Source organism: Homalodisca vitripennis, chromosome X (genome assembly GCF_021130785.1).
Source record: "Homalodisca vitripennis isolate AUS2020 chromosome X, UT_GWSS_2.1, whole genome shotgun sequence".
Taxonomy (NCBI): domain Eukaryota; kingdom Metazoa; phylum Arthropoda; class Insecta; order Hemiptera; family Cicadellidae; genus Homalodisca; species Homalodisca vitripennis.
In genome coordinates, this window is record NC_060215.1 from 84,502,181 (window position 1) to 84,516,731 (window position 14,551).

Consider the following 14,551-nt stretch of genomic DNA (forward strand, 5'->3'; position numbering starts at 1 on the left):
AAATGTGCTCAAGCTTCTTGAGGTTTGGCTTGGGAGCAACTGTTAGGTGTTTGTAGTTGCATGTGCACCTGACACGAGTTTTCTTCCTTCTATTGGTGGACTGAGTTATATCTCAATACTTACCAGGTATGGTACTCATTTTTTTCTCTGGCATAACAAAATTCCTGTAATTAAATTAATGTGTATGACTGGTTTTGTTGAAATTTGTATTCTTTATTGAGATTGACTCAGCTGGTTTTCTATCTGTTCTTTTGTACTTTATTTTATTGTAGTTGTAAGTTGAGCCATGACTCCTTTAGTCAAACCCTCTCCCAAATAGATTCCAAGATAAGATGGTAGCCAAAGATACTCGTCTTCAGTTCTCATGATGATTGTGCACAAAACTTAAATTTAGACTAACATAGGTCAAACATAAATGCTTTAGAACTAGTATTTACAAGTTTCAGAAGTATTCATAGTATTCAAGACATAGGAATTGCGAGGTTCCAATTCTTAGTATGAAATCAGTTCTACTTTGGTTGTCAAACCTGTTGACATGTTTTTTGGTTGTGACACTACTGCTAAATTACAACTATAAATGCCATCATCTGAGCCTTTTTCAAACATTCAAATAATCGTTGATAAAAGAATAAATAAGATCATCAAGTTTTTTGATGAGGATGAGGAGTTTCAGAAAATGTGATCCGATGGACTTTCAGAACAAAGACCAAAGAAAGCACTCCTGAGAGGTTTTATGGGAGTTCAGAAAGACCCAATATGTGCATTATTTCAACTTTGCTACTAGTTATATTTGAATAATGGAGTATATTGCTGTATAAAAAGTGATAATCTATTGTGGGCGGTGTTTTGATTGAATCTGTATTCCTTTGAAATTATCAGTCTGACTTGGTGTAATGAAACAAAGATAGTGTTGGATTAATCCCCTGTCTCATTTTGTGTATTGTTAAAAACTACAAAGAAGGTGTAAAATAGATTCCCAGCATGATATCCTGATATGTTTAAAAAATCTTTGTGTAATGGAAATGTATAAACCTTTAATATAAGTGTATCACTGTATATCCAGTACTTGTCTTTACCCGTACTTCTTTGGTGGATGACTTGTTACATATGTGTTATTTCCATGAAATATGTGACCTACGTAGAAGGATCACGGTGTAATATTGCTGTGTGATATTACAATTTGTTAAATAAACTTAATTAGGAACATTTTCAGCTCTTGTTTGCCTGTCAGTTTTGTAGTTATATGAATTGGTAAACATTAAAGTTGAATATTTTCCAGCAATGGGTCAGTTATGTACAAAGATATGGTTCCTTTTTATATTTAAATTACTTCATCCTAATGTAGGATGTAGTGGATAAACTGTTACTGTTATAAATACAGTTAATGATTCAGGTTAGTTAAAATTAATACTTTGTTTAAAGTTTATTGTCGTTGATGGATGAGTTTGAAAGGATCACTTGATTTAGTATATCTGGCACATTAAAAAAAATTGAACACTATGTTTCGAGGATTGGAGTCTAACCTTTTCTTCAGATGTCAAAAAACGATGAGCTCGCCAGTCAAACTTATATGTCAAAAGTTCAATTATATACCTGAGAGTCCATAACAGTCAGCAGAAGCACAAGTCATAAGAATGCATACTACATTACATATGCTCTGATGTGTATATATTTTACCATATCACCATATTCCAGTTGTGGTACATATTTGATACGAGAGCATGTGTAGTGTAATGCACATGTATTTTGCAGTCATGTTTTGTGCTTCTGACCGCTATAATAGGCTCTCAAAGAATTTTTAATTTACAACTTGTTCTGTTGTCAAATTTGACTTTGATGAGTTCATTGCCTTATTTTGATTTCTGCATGCTTAAACTTTGTCCCAAGTCTTTAGACACAGGATGAAGAGGATAGATTGCAATCTTCGACACTTCTTGTTCTATTTTTTATATCGTATAAGGATGGCAAATGTCCGAAATCATGTTATCCTTTTAAAATTAATAGCAGTGATGTTCTCTTTTCTGCCATTTTGAGTGTATAAAAATAGTACATTGAGATTTTTAACTGTGTTTTAGAATGATGGTAAAATATAAAAACTTGTTATGGGTAAAATGACTAATATAGTATGAATTTTATCTTAGTTCCCAATAATAGTTGTCCTATCTGTACCCTATTGAACGTAGTTATCTTCAAGTTCAAGCTGGGAACTCCTTGTGCACTTTATCCAAAACAGAATTTTGTACCACTTGCAAAGTAATGGGATGGTTAATGAAGAACTGGGACCTCTATTCTACTTCATTTATCGATGGGAATATCAGCCTTCTCAACGTTAGAAGAGGTGAAGGACATCAGCCAACCTTTACTAGCCAAAATGTGAAGGAAAATCAATTTTCCCAGGTTCTTATACTATGCAATTGGGGAGCCATATCAATCTAACCAATATACTCTGCAATGAATTACAGTTGAGCAATTGATTAAAGTTGCCCTTACCTACCTAGACATCCATTGTATTGCTCAGACGTGCGTGGCCTCAGTCAGCGTTTGCTATTCCAGAATTAGTAGAAACTGGTTAGTAAACGCTAAGTTTTATAATAAATTACTCTTTTATAAAAAGTGTTAACAACAATTTGTAAGCAGGGAAAATACTTTTTCAGATGAACAGTGAGTTCCAAGTGCAATTCACATTTCACAGGGTGGAATGTCCTTTGTATCGTCCAGAAATATCCAGTTAACCTCCCCAACAGGACATGGGAATCCAAGCTTATAATATTGGGTTATACTTCATGCTTGGCTGTTTCTTTGCCATTACAAACTTGCCTACTTCACAAATGTTGGAATTAGATTTATCAGAAGACACTCTTACACCTCGTCAACCTTCAGATGAAACATGTGGTAATGCCACATTTGAAGTTGTCACAAGTGATCAATGGATATTTGAGGAATTTTTTTATTCATGCAGTTGAAGTGATTAAGAGGTCATATAATCAGTCTAGACAAAATCAATTTCTACTTTAATTGGATCTCACATATGATCTTAGCCAAAAGGCTCTGTACGAATGATACACCCATCTCGACAACTTCCTTCTATGGATTATATACAAACTATACATAACGTTGGTTAGATACAAACAAAGAAATGTTGTAACATGACATTGAAAATATGGCTCCTCTCCTTTACCCAGCTTTAAATGATTTCTGATCTGGTCAGAGACTTTTCTTAGAGTGTGTCTCAGACTTGTGACCTGGGGTTGGTGGGTAAAGCTAGATTTATAAAGAATCAACACTCCTCTCATACCCTCCAACTGGCACCCTTTACTTAGCCAGATAACAAATGAGGTTTCTGCTGTAGCTTTGGTCATTTTTCCAATGAAAGAGCCAAAGTCATTTTTGGCAATCTACAATGTTTGAGAAAAACATGCAGACTTCACTTACAATCCTCAGGCATCTACTTTAATTGTAAATAAATTTATAGTGAATTGAATGATGTATTGAACTTTCCCTGAGTTTATTGACTCTGCCAACCTAGAATCACTGCCTCCCTCATACAAAAAGGACCTTATCCTGACAAAACATGTAGCTCCCAGCTTTGAAATTGTTCTTACATCCCATTAGTATATGACATGCAGTACAAGGATGCAACAAAATTTAAAATCATAGTTGTGATAAAGACTTATCAGTTCTTTAAATTCCTTGTTTTAATTTATGGTTTTATAGCTTTGAATATTTCATTAAAACGAATGGTTAATGGGAGAGAATATACTAATAAAGTATTCTAATGATGTTTTTTAGCCAAAACTATCGTGGCTGGAATAATTTAAATATTCTAGTGTGATAGTTATTAAGAAAAATAAATAAATAAAACATTAGAAATGACTTATTTTATTAAACTGAGTTGAATTTCTCATATTTAATGTTATGTTCTTGTATCTAGTTGTATGGCTCAAACTGACCCATTGCTACTTATGTAAACCTTTAGCATTTAATAATGACCATGTTTATATTTCTTCTCTCTGTCTGTCTGGCTCTCTAAATAGTGGACTTACCAGAAATAAAAGGAAACCACAGGAAATTCAGAACGCTGGTTACCAGCTATATAGGTATGAGATGTGCCTTCTGCCGAGCATGGCTTCAAGCATGATGTGCTGGTTTATATACTTATCAGGCCATGCTTTCTCACTCACACTCGAACAGAAATTCTCTAGACACTTTTCACAATAAATGTTGACTGATAAATATCACACTAACTAGCACAGTCTGTATTAGAGCCTTCTGACACTTAAGTAGAGTGAAATGGTAGTAGCATTAGTAAGTGCTTTGTTTGTTTTATTTTTCTTTGCAAAATTACATCATTGCTCTAGCAGGAGTTTTATGTTAGTTCCAAAGAAACAATAATGATCTGTGTTTATGAACTTACAGGAACAGTTTGATTGAAGTGAATTTCAACTAATGGTGTTTTTTAACATTAAAAAAAATGGTAACTAACTTGACGTTGCAGCTTGCCATCTAATCTAACCTTGTGGCATGTTAGTGTCTGCTAAAGGCTTATTGTTTACTGCTCATTGTGCATGTTTACACTTGCTTCTGCCAACTTCACGATGATTCGTCATCAGTGTTAGCTATAAATATATATAGCCTTTAAGAGTTTTATAGTTTTAAAATAAGATTTTATGCTTTAAATATTTATCACTAGAAAAAAATAATAGAAAATAACTTTTTAATTACGTTAAATATGAATAAGAACCAACAACCTCATGGTGTTTAGATCTCATGGTTGACGTTAATTACTTTTACCTATTCCAAATTAATAAACTTAATGTTTTCCGTTAAAAAGTAATTTTAAAATAAACCAGGCTTCTTCATACATGAATTGTATCTTTACCAATTATTGATAACTTGTCATTTTTTTATATTAACCCTTTGAGTGCCAAGTATTTTTTGAGTGGGTATACTGAAAAGTGCCAGGTATTTTTCTAGTGGGTGTACCTAAAAGTGCCAGCCCTTTTTCAGGCATTTTGCAAGGTTTTACTAAAAAAATTCACAGTTTGATTATTTAATAAGCTATCAACATGATTCTTTTTTTATTTTTCTCTGAAAACTCTGTTTAATTAACATAAAATAACAAAGTTACCATAACACTAAATTTAGGAATACCAAAAATGGACTTACCTAAAAAAAAATTCAAAAATATTTTTTAATTTCATTTTTCAACCAAATTAATATGACCAAAAAAATTCATATCCTTTTCTTAGTCCATATCACTGGAAAGTGTATGCAATTGTCTGTAAATCTTGAAAAATTTATATTATTATCTTCAATAATGAGTAAGTTATACAACATTTAAGAAACTATTGTCACATTGTTTTCTGGTAGCTATGGCAACCAAAAATGTGTATATGTGAGTTTCATAATTTGAAGTTTGATCGGAAGTGTACTATAACAATTTATTTTAAAAGAACGATTCTTCACAAACATTTCAATATGATATTATTTAAAAATATTAAAGGTTACAATTTTTAGTGACTTTTTCCCGAACGTCCGGTAAAATCGGACGTCGGCACTTTTCGGCCAACTTTTGTCGTCCGGTAAAATCGGACGTTGGCACTTTTCGGACAACTTTTGTCGTCCGGTAAAATCGGACATTGGCACTCAAAGGGTTAAACCAAAGACTTCAATAATCAGTTTCTTTGAACTAAAAAAATAAATCATTAGTGAAATAGTCCAAATTTATTAAAAATTTGATTGCTCTATTTTTGTAGGTATTCATGAAAGTGTATGTTTTTCTACGTAATCTATTTTGCTTAGTACTAACAGTCTTCCATTCTACAGTGTGTTTTTTTGTGGTGAAGTTGTTTTTGTATTTTTGCATGTTTCTCTTTCTGTAATAGTGTACATTAGACTATCATGGTTTATATAGGCAATTGTAGCAGGTAGAACTTAGTAATTATAACTATTAACTTTATTGAAGTTTTAAAAAACTTATATAGAATAAATATTTTATCCATGCAGTGTTTATTAAAAAAAATAGTCCAAAGATATAATAACATTATGAGGCTAGTTAAAATGTTTAATGTGTATTACTTGATTTCCTGTCCTATAAAAAATGTATTTACATTACTAATACATTTCATTGTTCCTTTCATTTTGTTGCTTGACATATTATGTTATGTCAAAGTAATGATAATTAAATTCAGTGTATATACATGGATTTTAACTACTACCTCAAACATTTTTATATGGCAATCTGTTATTGTTTCTTGGGTTCTAAATATCTGTTCAATAATCAGATCATTAATCATATACTTCATGTCTGTGAAAAAAGTCACATGTTGTTTGGTTCAGTTGTTTGGAAAACCTCGGAATTAGATTGTATATCCTTATCTATTAGTATGGATTTTTACTGTCAAGTGACCCAGAATGAATTTGTGGATTGCTATGGTCCACCAAGTACTTGAGAACCGGCTTACGAATTAAATAGATCATTTTCAAGTCCTACAATAAGAGATTAATGCACTCTAAACAAAAAATAGAACAATCATAATCCATGGTGGTAATAATAATAATAAATAATTAGTCTATTTGTCGTAAAACATGTTACATGCATTGACAAAATCTAATTCAGCTACATACTAAATAGCATTGTCTCTAAATAATACTGAATAAGTATGATACAAAAATATTATGTATATAATAATATAAGACATTAATTGTCCAGATGAGTATAATATTTATTATATCATGAGTTTTGAAACAATCATTAAAAGTCTAATTATTTAATAGAAAAAAAACTCATCAATATTATAGAAAGGGTTTTGTAACAGTCATTCATAAAGTTTGTTTTTAAACATTTTAAGAGAGTATTTTTCAATCAAATGTTTCAATTTGTTGTGCACCTTTAAGCCAACTACAACATGAATATTCAAAGATTTACTCAGTCAACAATAGTCAATTAAAGTGTTATTTCTATTTCTTGTGTTGTAATCATGTGTTTGTGTATGGTTTATTAAGTCATCATTATTAAAAATGTAAACAAATAAATCAAACAAATATAAATTAACTATTGTAAGAATTCCTTGGTTAATGAAAACAGGTTTAAAGATATTCAGCTTTACCAACAATTCTAACAGCTTTCTTTTGAAGCACCAGATAGGAATAAAAAATAATTCTAGATAATTTAGTAGACAGAAAATCAATGTGAGGTCTCCATGAAAGGTTATTATCAATATGAATTCCTAAAATTTTGATTACACTACTTGATTCAAAATTAAAACTATTTTCAGGAACTGATTTTAAAGTGCCGGTAAACAAAATTTTTTTGAGTTTTTTTTTCATTAATTAAAAAACCGTTTTCTTTAAACCATATTGATGCTTTGTTTATTGTGGTGTTGGTTAATTTCTTTAGTTCATTCAGGTTATTACTACTATTGAAAAAAGGTGTGCCGTCGGCGTATAGAAGCGTATTAGCACCAACAGTCAATGTTATGTCATTGATATATATGATAAAAAGTAAGGGTTCAAGTAGTGATCCCTGAGGGATACCGTACTCTATTCTGACTTCCTGTGACAAGTTTCCTTTGATATATACTTTTTGTATTCTATTGATGAGGTATGATTTTATAAAATCAAGTGTACATCCTTGAATTCAATAATGCTTCAGTTTGGCTAAAAGAGTACTGTTTTCTACACAATCAAAGGCCTTACTCAGGTCACTTTGAGTGACCTGAGCAAAGGCCTTATTTTCAAAAGTTGACAGTATATTTTGGATTAACATGTCAATGACATCAATAGTGGATTTACCTCTTCTGAATTCAAATTGTGATGGACTTAAATTTTATTTTCTTCTAAATAGTCACTTATTTGGTCGTAGACCAGTAGTTCTAGTAATTCAAAGTCAAAGTCAAAGTGTTTATTTGTCAATTAACAATTAACATTGCATGACAATGGTCAATAATTTACAATAATAATAAAAACAAAAGATAAAATAACTAAACATCTTATTTGTACATTAGATAATCTCTTACAGAGTAAAACTCTCCATCAATCAAAAAACACTTAAGTCTTTTTCTAAATTTGCTAACAACAGTTTCTGCTTTTATTTCCAGTGGGAGACTATTAAATAATTTGATTGCTGAAAAATATAACTGGTTTTCAAAAAATGAGGTACGGTGTTTTGGTACAGGTATACAGATGGAGTTTCTTAAGTTGTAATGAGTAGGAGAATCAGAGGTAAAAATGTGCATATTTTTCTTAAAGAAGGTTAAGGTTTCGAGTATGTATAGGCTTGGGAATGTAAGAATTTTGTTTGATCGGAAAAAAACCCCTGCATGATTGACTTCTTGCCAGCCCTAATACAATCCTTAGAGATTTCTTCTGCAAACGAAAGATGTATAGGGTCTTTGTGTTTTCAGAGCCCCATATTGGAAGTCCATAAGCAAGATGTGGGTAAATGCACCCATAATAGCCAGCCAGAAGAATTTCAGTACTAGAAAAACTGGAGAGTCTACGTAATAAAAATATGCCGCTGCATAATTTCCCACACACCTTGTCCATGTGAAGGTGAAAGTTCAGGCTTGAGTCCAAAATCACACCCAAGAAGTTTGTAAATTGTGACGAGTTAATAACGGAATCGCCTAAAATAATGGATGAACTTCCACTATCACCATTCATGGGTGCTCTAATATTAAAATCCAGGAATGTCGTCTTTGCAGTGTTCACAGTAAGGTCATTTTCTTCCATCCATTGAAGAAGACAGCTGCCTTGTACAAAAATATCATATTCCAGGTTTTCCCTATTTTTATGTGACATATTGAAAGACGTGTCGTCAGCAAATAAGCACAGATTTCCTCCGCCCACACTAGATGAGATGTCATTAACAAATAATAGGAATAAGACTGGGCCAAGGACAGAGCCTTGGGGTACCCCTGACTTCACTGTTTTCACAGAGGATACTCGATGACTCAAGCAACCAGAGTGGTCAACAAAGGGAATTTCAACTACCTGGCTACGCCCCATCAAATATGAAGACACCCAGTCAAATGCGGTACCCCTAATTCCAAGGTTTTGTAGTTTGCATAACAAGAGCCCATGATTGACAACATCGAACGCTTTTCGGAGATCCAAGAAAACACCAAACGAATGCTGACGTTCATCCAAGGCAATAGAAACATGATTGATGAAGTCAAAAACGGCATCAAGTGTCGAGAAGCCACGTCTGAAGCCAAATTGCTTTTCAAAAATGACATTATTATGCGATAAAAACGACAGTAAACGAACAAGATACAGCTTTTCCAAGACTTTTGAAAACGTTGATAGGATAGATATGGGCCTATAGTTTTCGATGTCATATGGGCTTCCCTTTTTCAGTAGTGGTTTAACTATTGCTTGCTTTAGAATACATGGAAATACACCACTTTCGAAGGTAGCATTCGCAATGTGGGCCAAAGGCCAAGCCAGCTGCTCAGCAACATCCTTCAGAAGGCTAGAAGACATCCCATCAGCCCCTGAGGTGTGGCCGGGCTTTAAGGATTTTACTACTGCGATTACTTCCCGAACATCTGTTGGCCACAGGAAAAGTGAAGGTACAACTGTCCGCATCGCATGACACACTCGTTGTGGGTCGTCAACATTCCAAGAACCGCCTCCATTTTAGACAAGACTGGGATGACCGAGATGGGGCGGTAGCTACTTCGATCATTATTGGGACCTTTTTTAAAGACTGGACAAATTCTGGACACTCTCAGTTGCTCCGGAAAAATACCCTGACTCATACACATATTTAAGCAAAGTGTCAGTGGGTTAACATAAACTTGAGTACTGAGGTTGTTTATCGCTTCAGATGTATGTCAAGCAACAAATGGAAGGCATGTATGTGCACATTCATCAGTAATGTAAATGACATATTTTTGGACAGTGAATTAGGTAGTACAAAGATTGTTAATGTCTAACTCTTATATGTGGTATAAGATAAATTTCTAGTATTAGTGACCTGTGTTATTAAAATTTAGCCAACAAAATAATGACAGAAATACAGGCCTAGACTAAAATCCTTGAACTTTTCAGTTGGCGGCTCCATGAACTCACTAGTACAATTTTGTGTCATATTAACACTGGTAACACAAACTTAGTTGTATTGATTTTTGGTTTTATCATACATTCCGACTTTTGGTAATTTTGTCCATAGTCTATCTCATACGCTGAAACAAAATTAGCCAGTTAATTTTAGTTAAATCCACTTCTAAGTATGGATTAATGCAATTTTATAAAAAAAGCCATTAACCCTTTGACGTAATTTGACTTTACATGGACACGCTTACAAACTCTTGTAGTTTGCGTCCATTTAAAGCATGGAAACAGCCTGTCATGGGGTTCTATCTTACGGCCACTTCTTGAACTATTCCTACTAAATATCTAAAAAAGAATGTTGTAGACATCTTACTGTTTTCCATTTGGTTGTATTATTTTTCTGAATATCAACAATAACCAAGAGGTTTCTATCAGCTGATTGCAGTTATGGTGGCGTGAGTAAATAACAAGGTGATATTGTCTCATTGAGACATATTTGTGGATTATTTCTGTTATTAAAACTAATTTTTATTTAAGTGTGTGATATTTTGACATGTTATATCAAGGCTGTGCTTAAGTTGTGAAAATAACATCTCAGGATAGCGCAGTCGACTGCCGGATAGGCAATGAATATTTAATAACAATAACTATGTACCTTCGTCAAACAGTTCAAACTGTAGTCATACACGTTTGACGAAGGTACATAGTTATTGATATTAGTCAGTCTACTGTTCAGGGCAATATAATATGGAAATTAATGAATGTTTCTTTGTTGTCTGACAGTAATAAATAAATTTAAACATACAAAAAGAATTAAATAACAAAATATTATATAATATTTATTTTGAGTTTCATTATGATTATTTGAGTGAAAAATCATGAAGATATTACCAAAATCAAGTGATATTGAGGCTTTACTAAGCCTTTGCATATGTATATTAGCTTTGTTCAAGAAAATCCTTCTTTATTGGTTGTGACGCACATGAAAACAACCAAGTCAAGTCAAAGAGTTAATTAGGATTCCTGTATTTACTAAGTTAATAAAAATGATTGTTAGTCATGTGTTAATTAAGCACAAGACACACTTGAACATTGATGCCACACAAAGGTATATTATTAGCCATTCATAGGTATCCTATTATATGGTAATCCAGTTAGGACATCTGCATTACTATGTTATGTATTAAGCACTCTTATTATTGTACATGATTAGTCAAGGTTTGTTGACTTATAACTAAAAAGGCCTTTCATTACCTTATAAACATTACATTTTCAAAATTTAGAAATGGTTAACTTTTCATTCGTAGTGTATCAGCGTATGATATTAATTGATAATAAATGAGGTATTCTTACCTCCGTCAAATCCAAAAACAACTATGAGGTGTTGTTAAAAGTTACGAGGGTCGTCCACAAAGTAACCTCCGTTTTGAAATAAAAAATAAACTAGTTGAGATACAAAAAATGTATTATATAAATGTTAAAATTGCAGCTTTTCTCTACGTTTCTACATATTCACCATACAAATTCAAGCACTTATCATATCTTTTAACAGTTTTTTAAATTCCGTCTTTAAAAAAATCTGAGAACGTAGCCAACATGTTACAGCGTTTTGAAGCTCTTCATCACTTGCAAACCTCTGAGATGCAAGCCACCGCTTCATGTACGGGAAAAGATGGAAATCACTGGGAGCCAAATCCGGGCTGTAGGAGGGGGGTTGTCAAAATCGTCCCATTTGAACTTTTTCAAAAGTTCTGTAGTTCTTTGAGCTGTATGGGGGCGGGCGTTGTCATGGACAAACACAACACCAGATGTCAGAAGACCACGACGCTTGTTTTGAATCGCTCGTCGTAGCCGTTTTAAGGTTTCACAGTAAGCTGCAGCTGTAATGGTCGTACCACGCTCCATAAATTCAACGAGCAAGATGCCCTTAGCATCCCAAAAAAACTGTAGCCATCAATTTTCTCGCTGAAAAAGATTGGCGAGCTTTCTTCGGCTTGCTTGGCGAAGCGGTATGACCCCATTGCATTGACGGACTACACCTTCACTCATAATGTTTGGGCTATACACCGCACTCAATTCATGATGAATTTCAGCTGCTGTGTAACTTTTCGACCACAGAAATCTTATTACACCACGCACTTCACACGTGGCGGGATTTTCTATCACGGCGCTCATGTTTTTACATTGTACCAAAAGAACGCGCGATCGCACGATGCTCTCCCTTGCACAGCTAGAAGTGTACTGAACGGCTGCGCACACCGATGTGAGAATGGCGGCGCTACCCCCACTACTTATCGCGCCACGCCCAAACGGCGGTTACTTTATGGACGACCCTCGTACATGTTGCGGATATCAATCCATCATTAGATACAACTATTGCATGAAAGTGACTTGTCAGTGCTCTTTGGTTTCATCTCTCACAGCATATTTGTTTGTAATAAGTAAATCTAGTTTTTCAGCCATACATTTCTTTTATCAGCAGGACATAATTTAAAGGCATTGAATAATTCGTATTGACCCTTTTTAGGCACAAAAAGTGTAGATCAAACTAAGAGTAAATAGCCATGTCAGAAACTGCATTTGAATTCAAAAAGGGTATTCAAATTATAATTAAATACCAGTTCTTTCTCATCAAAGCTTACTTTTTTAAAACCTTGATGGAACAATACCTCTTTTACACTCTTTTCTACAAATGGAATTACGTAGTTAATTATCAAGTAGCTTGGATTTAACATAGTTGTTTTTTTCTTTAAACACAATGAATGGAGTTGATAGTTTTTATTTCTAATTACCTCTAATGTTCCAACGGTTAAAAATATATTTGACTTATTAGCCATCATTATGGGTCAAGCAGACTGTAATTTATTTTAAGCAGCAGTTTAGTTTGCAGTTAATTATTTGTTTTATTGAGTGTTGATCTTTGGTAATTTATTTGTCAGTTAATAATATATTAGTTGTTAACTGAAGAAAGTTATTCCTGTTCAAAAACTTTTAATTAGAGTTTTGAAGTTTTCGCTAATGTTGCAAGGCTATTATTTAAATAAAATTTAAGATAAAAATACAAACTACTGCAGTTACAATAAGACCACCTAATGCTTTAATATATACATATATATATATATATATATATATATATATATATATATATATATATATTTCTGTAAATATGGTTTATTTCTTCGTCCTGGACATTATTACATTCACATTACAGTGTGTTGCATTATATTCATAATATGGTAATACAATCCAAAACATTACTCTTTTAATCTGTTTGTATTTTTGTTAATTCTTCATCACTAATGTGATTTGATTGGTCAGACCTTCACAACAATTTATGCTTGTTCATGAAGTTTTCCCAGACATTTTAAAATTAATTTTACTATTCTATCAACATTAAGAAACAAGAATAATCCTTTAACACAAAAAGAATTTAAAAAAAGTTTGTAGTCCTCTATTTTGATTATTAGCATCAAGCTATGTATAAAATCAACGTGTCATATTCATAGTAATAAATTGCTTAGTGTCCTGTCCTGAATTATTAATCAATGCAAGCTTATAAAGAAATATTTCTACAATGGTGTTTTACTAGTACTGAACTATAATGTAACATTAATTAATTAAATAATATAAAGTACTCGTGAATAGCCAGCGATAATAATGTCTAATTAATATCTGTGGTAAGCTAAAAATGTTTCAAATTATTAGCTGTTTTAATACATAATATTAAAATACATATTAATTTTTATTTTCTATTTCATAAAAATTGAAAACAATATTTAAGCATAACTTTGTGTTCAAAACAATTAAAAAATTGTTCAGTAAGCTTGGTGAACATTCTTGTGGCAATTTGATTTTTGTTTTGGTAAATAACAGGTAAAACATAAATTAAGATTTGAAAATACTTTGTACAGATTTTAAAAATATAAAAAATACATATATTCTAAAATATGCTATGAAGAATTTAATTACAGTTGCACTATTAATAGTTTATCTATTTGGATTTGGAGCGTAGGGTTGCAGTTTAGAGCAAGGTCCAGCAGGTAGCAGAAAAACGGCGATGGTTGGAGGAGACAGTGGGTCCAATGGCTAATGATATGAGTTAGATTTAGTACAGGTATTTTTGAAAATTGTAAAATACCACGGCCCACTTTACCAAAATTACATTTTCCTTATGTTTTGCTTATTCTTATCCTTCAAAATAGTGTTTAGATAAAAAAATGTTCTGTTTCATTATTTACTACAGAATATTTATATGCTAATGTAGAAATAACATAGTTGTTATAATGCAGATGACTCAAATTTCCCTTACTCATCATAAAATAAAACAAACAATTGTATAAAAACAAATATCAGCATTTGAACATAACCAAACAAACAAAGAAGCAACATAATGAGACCTAAACAACCATCAATTTCAACTGGAACAGAACAAGAAACTTACTCAACTGTAACAATACAAGGAATAGAACAGTTTAGGTGCAGTCATCTGTTG

At 32.5% G+C, this 14,551-nt stretch overlaps 1 protein-coding gene across 10 annotated transcripts in view; it reads left to right on the forward strand.

The window, feature by feature from the left end:
• LOC124369289 (phosphatidylinositol 4-phosphate 5-kinase type-1 alpha-like) overlaps positions 1-14,551 on the forward strand; it is a 157,865-nt gene that overhangs the window by 48,895 nt on the left and 94,419 nt on the right. For 7 of the 10 annotated variants that reach the window (XM_046827212.1, XM_046827211.1, XM_046827213.1 and 4 more), the window contains exon 13: positions 4,035-4,097. The exons of the other annotated variants lie outside the window; for them this stretch is intronic. In XM_046827212.1, the coding sequence (XP_046683168.1) occupies positions 4,035-4,097 (63 nt within the window). The remainder of the gene's footprint in view (positions 1-4,034; positions 4,098-14,551) is intronic. 10 annotated transcript variants of the gene reach the window in all.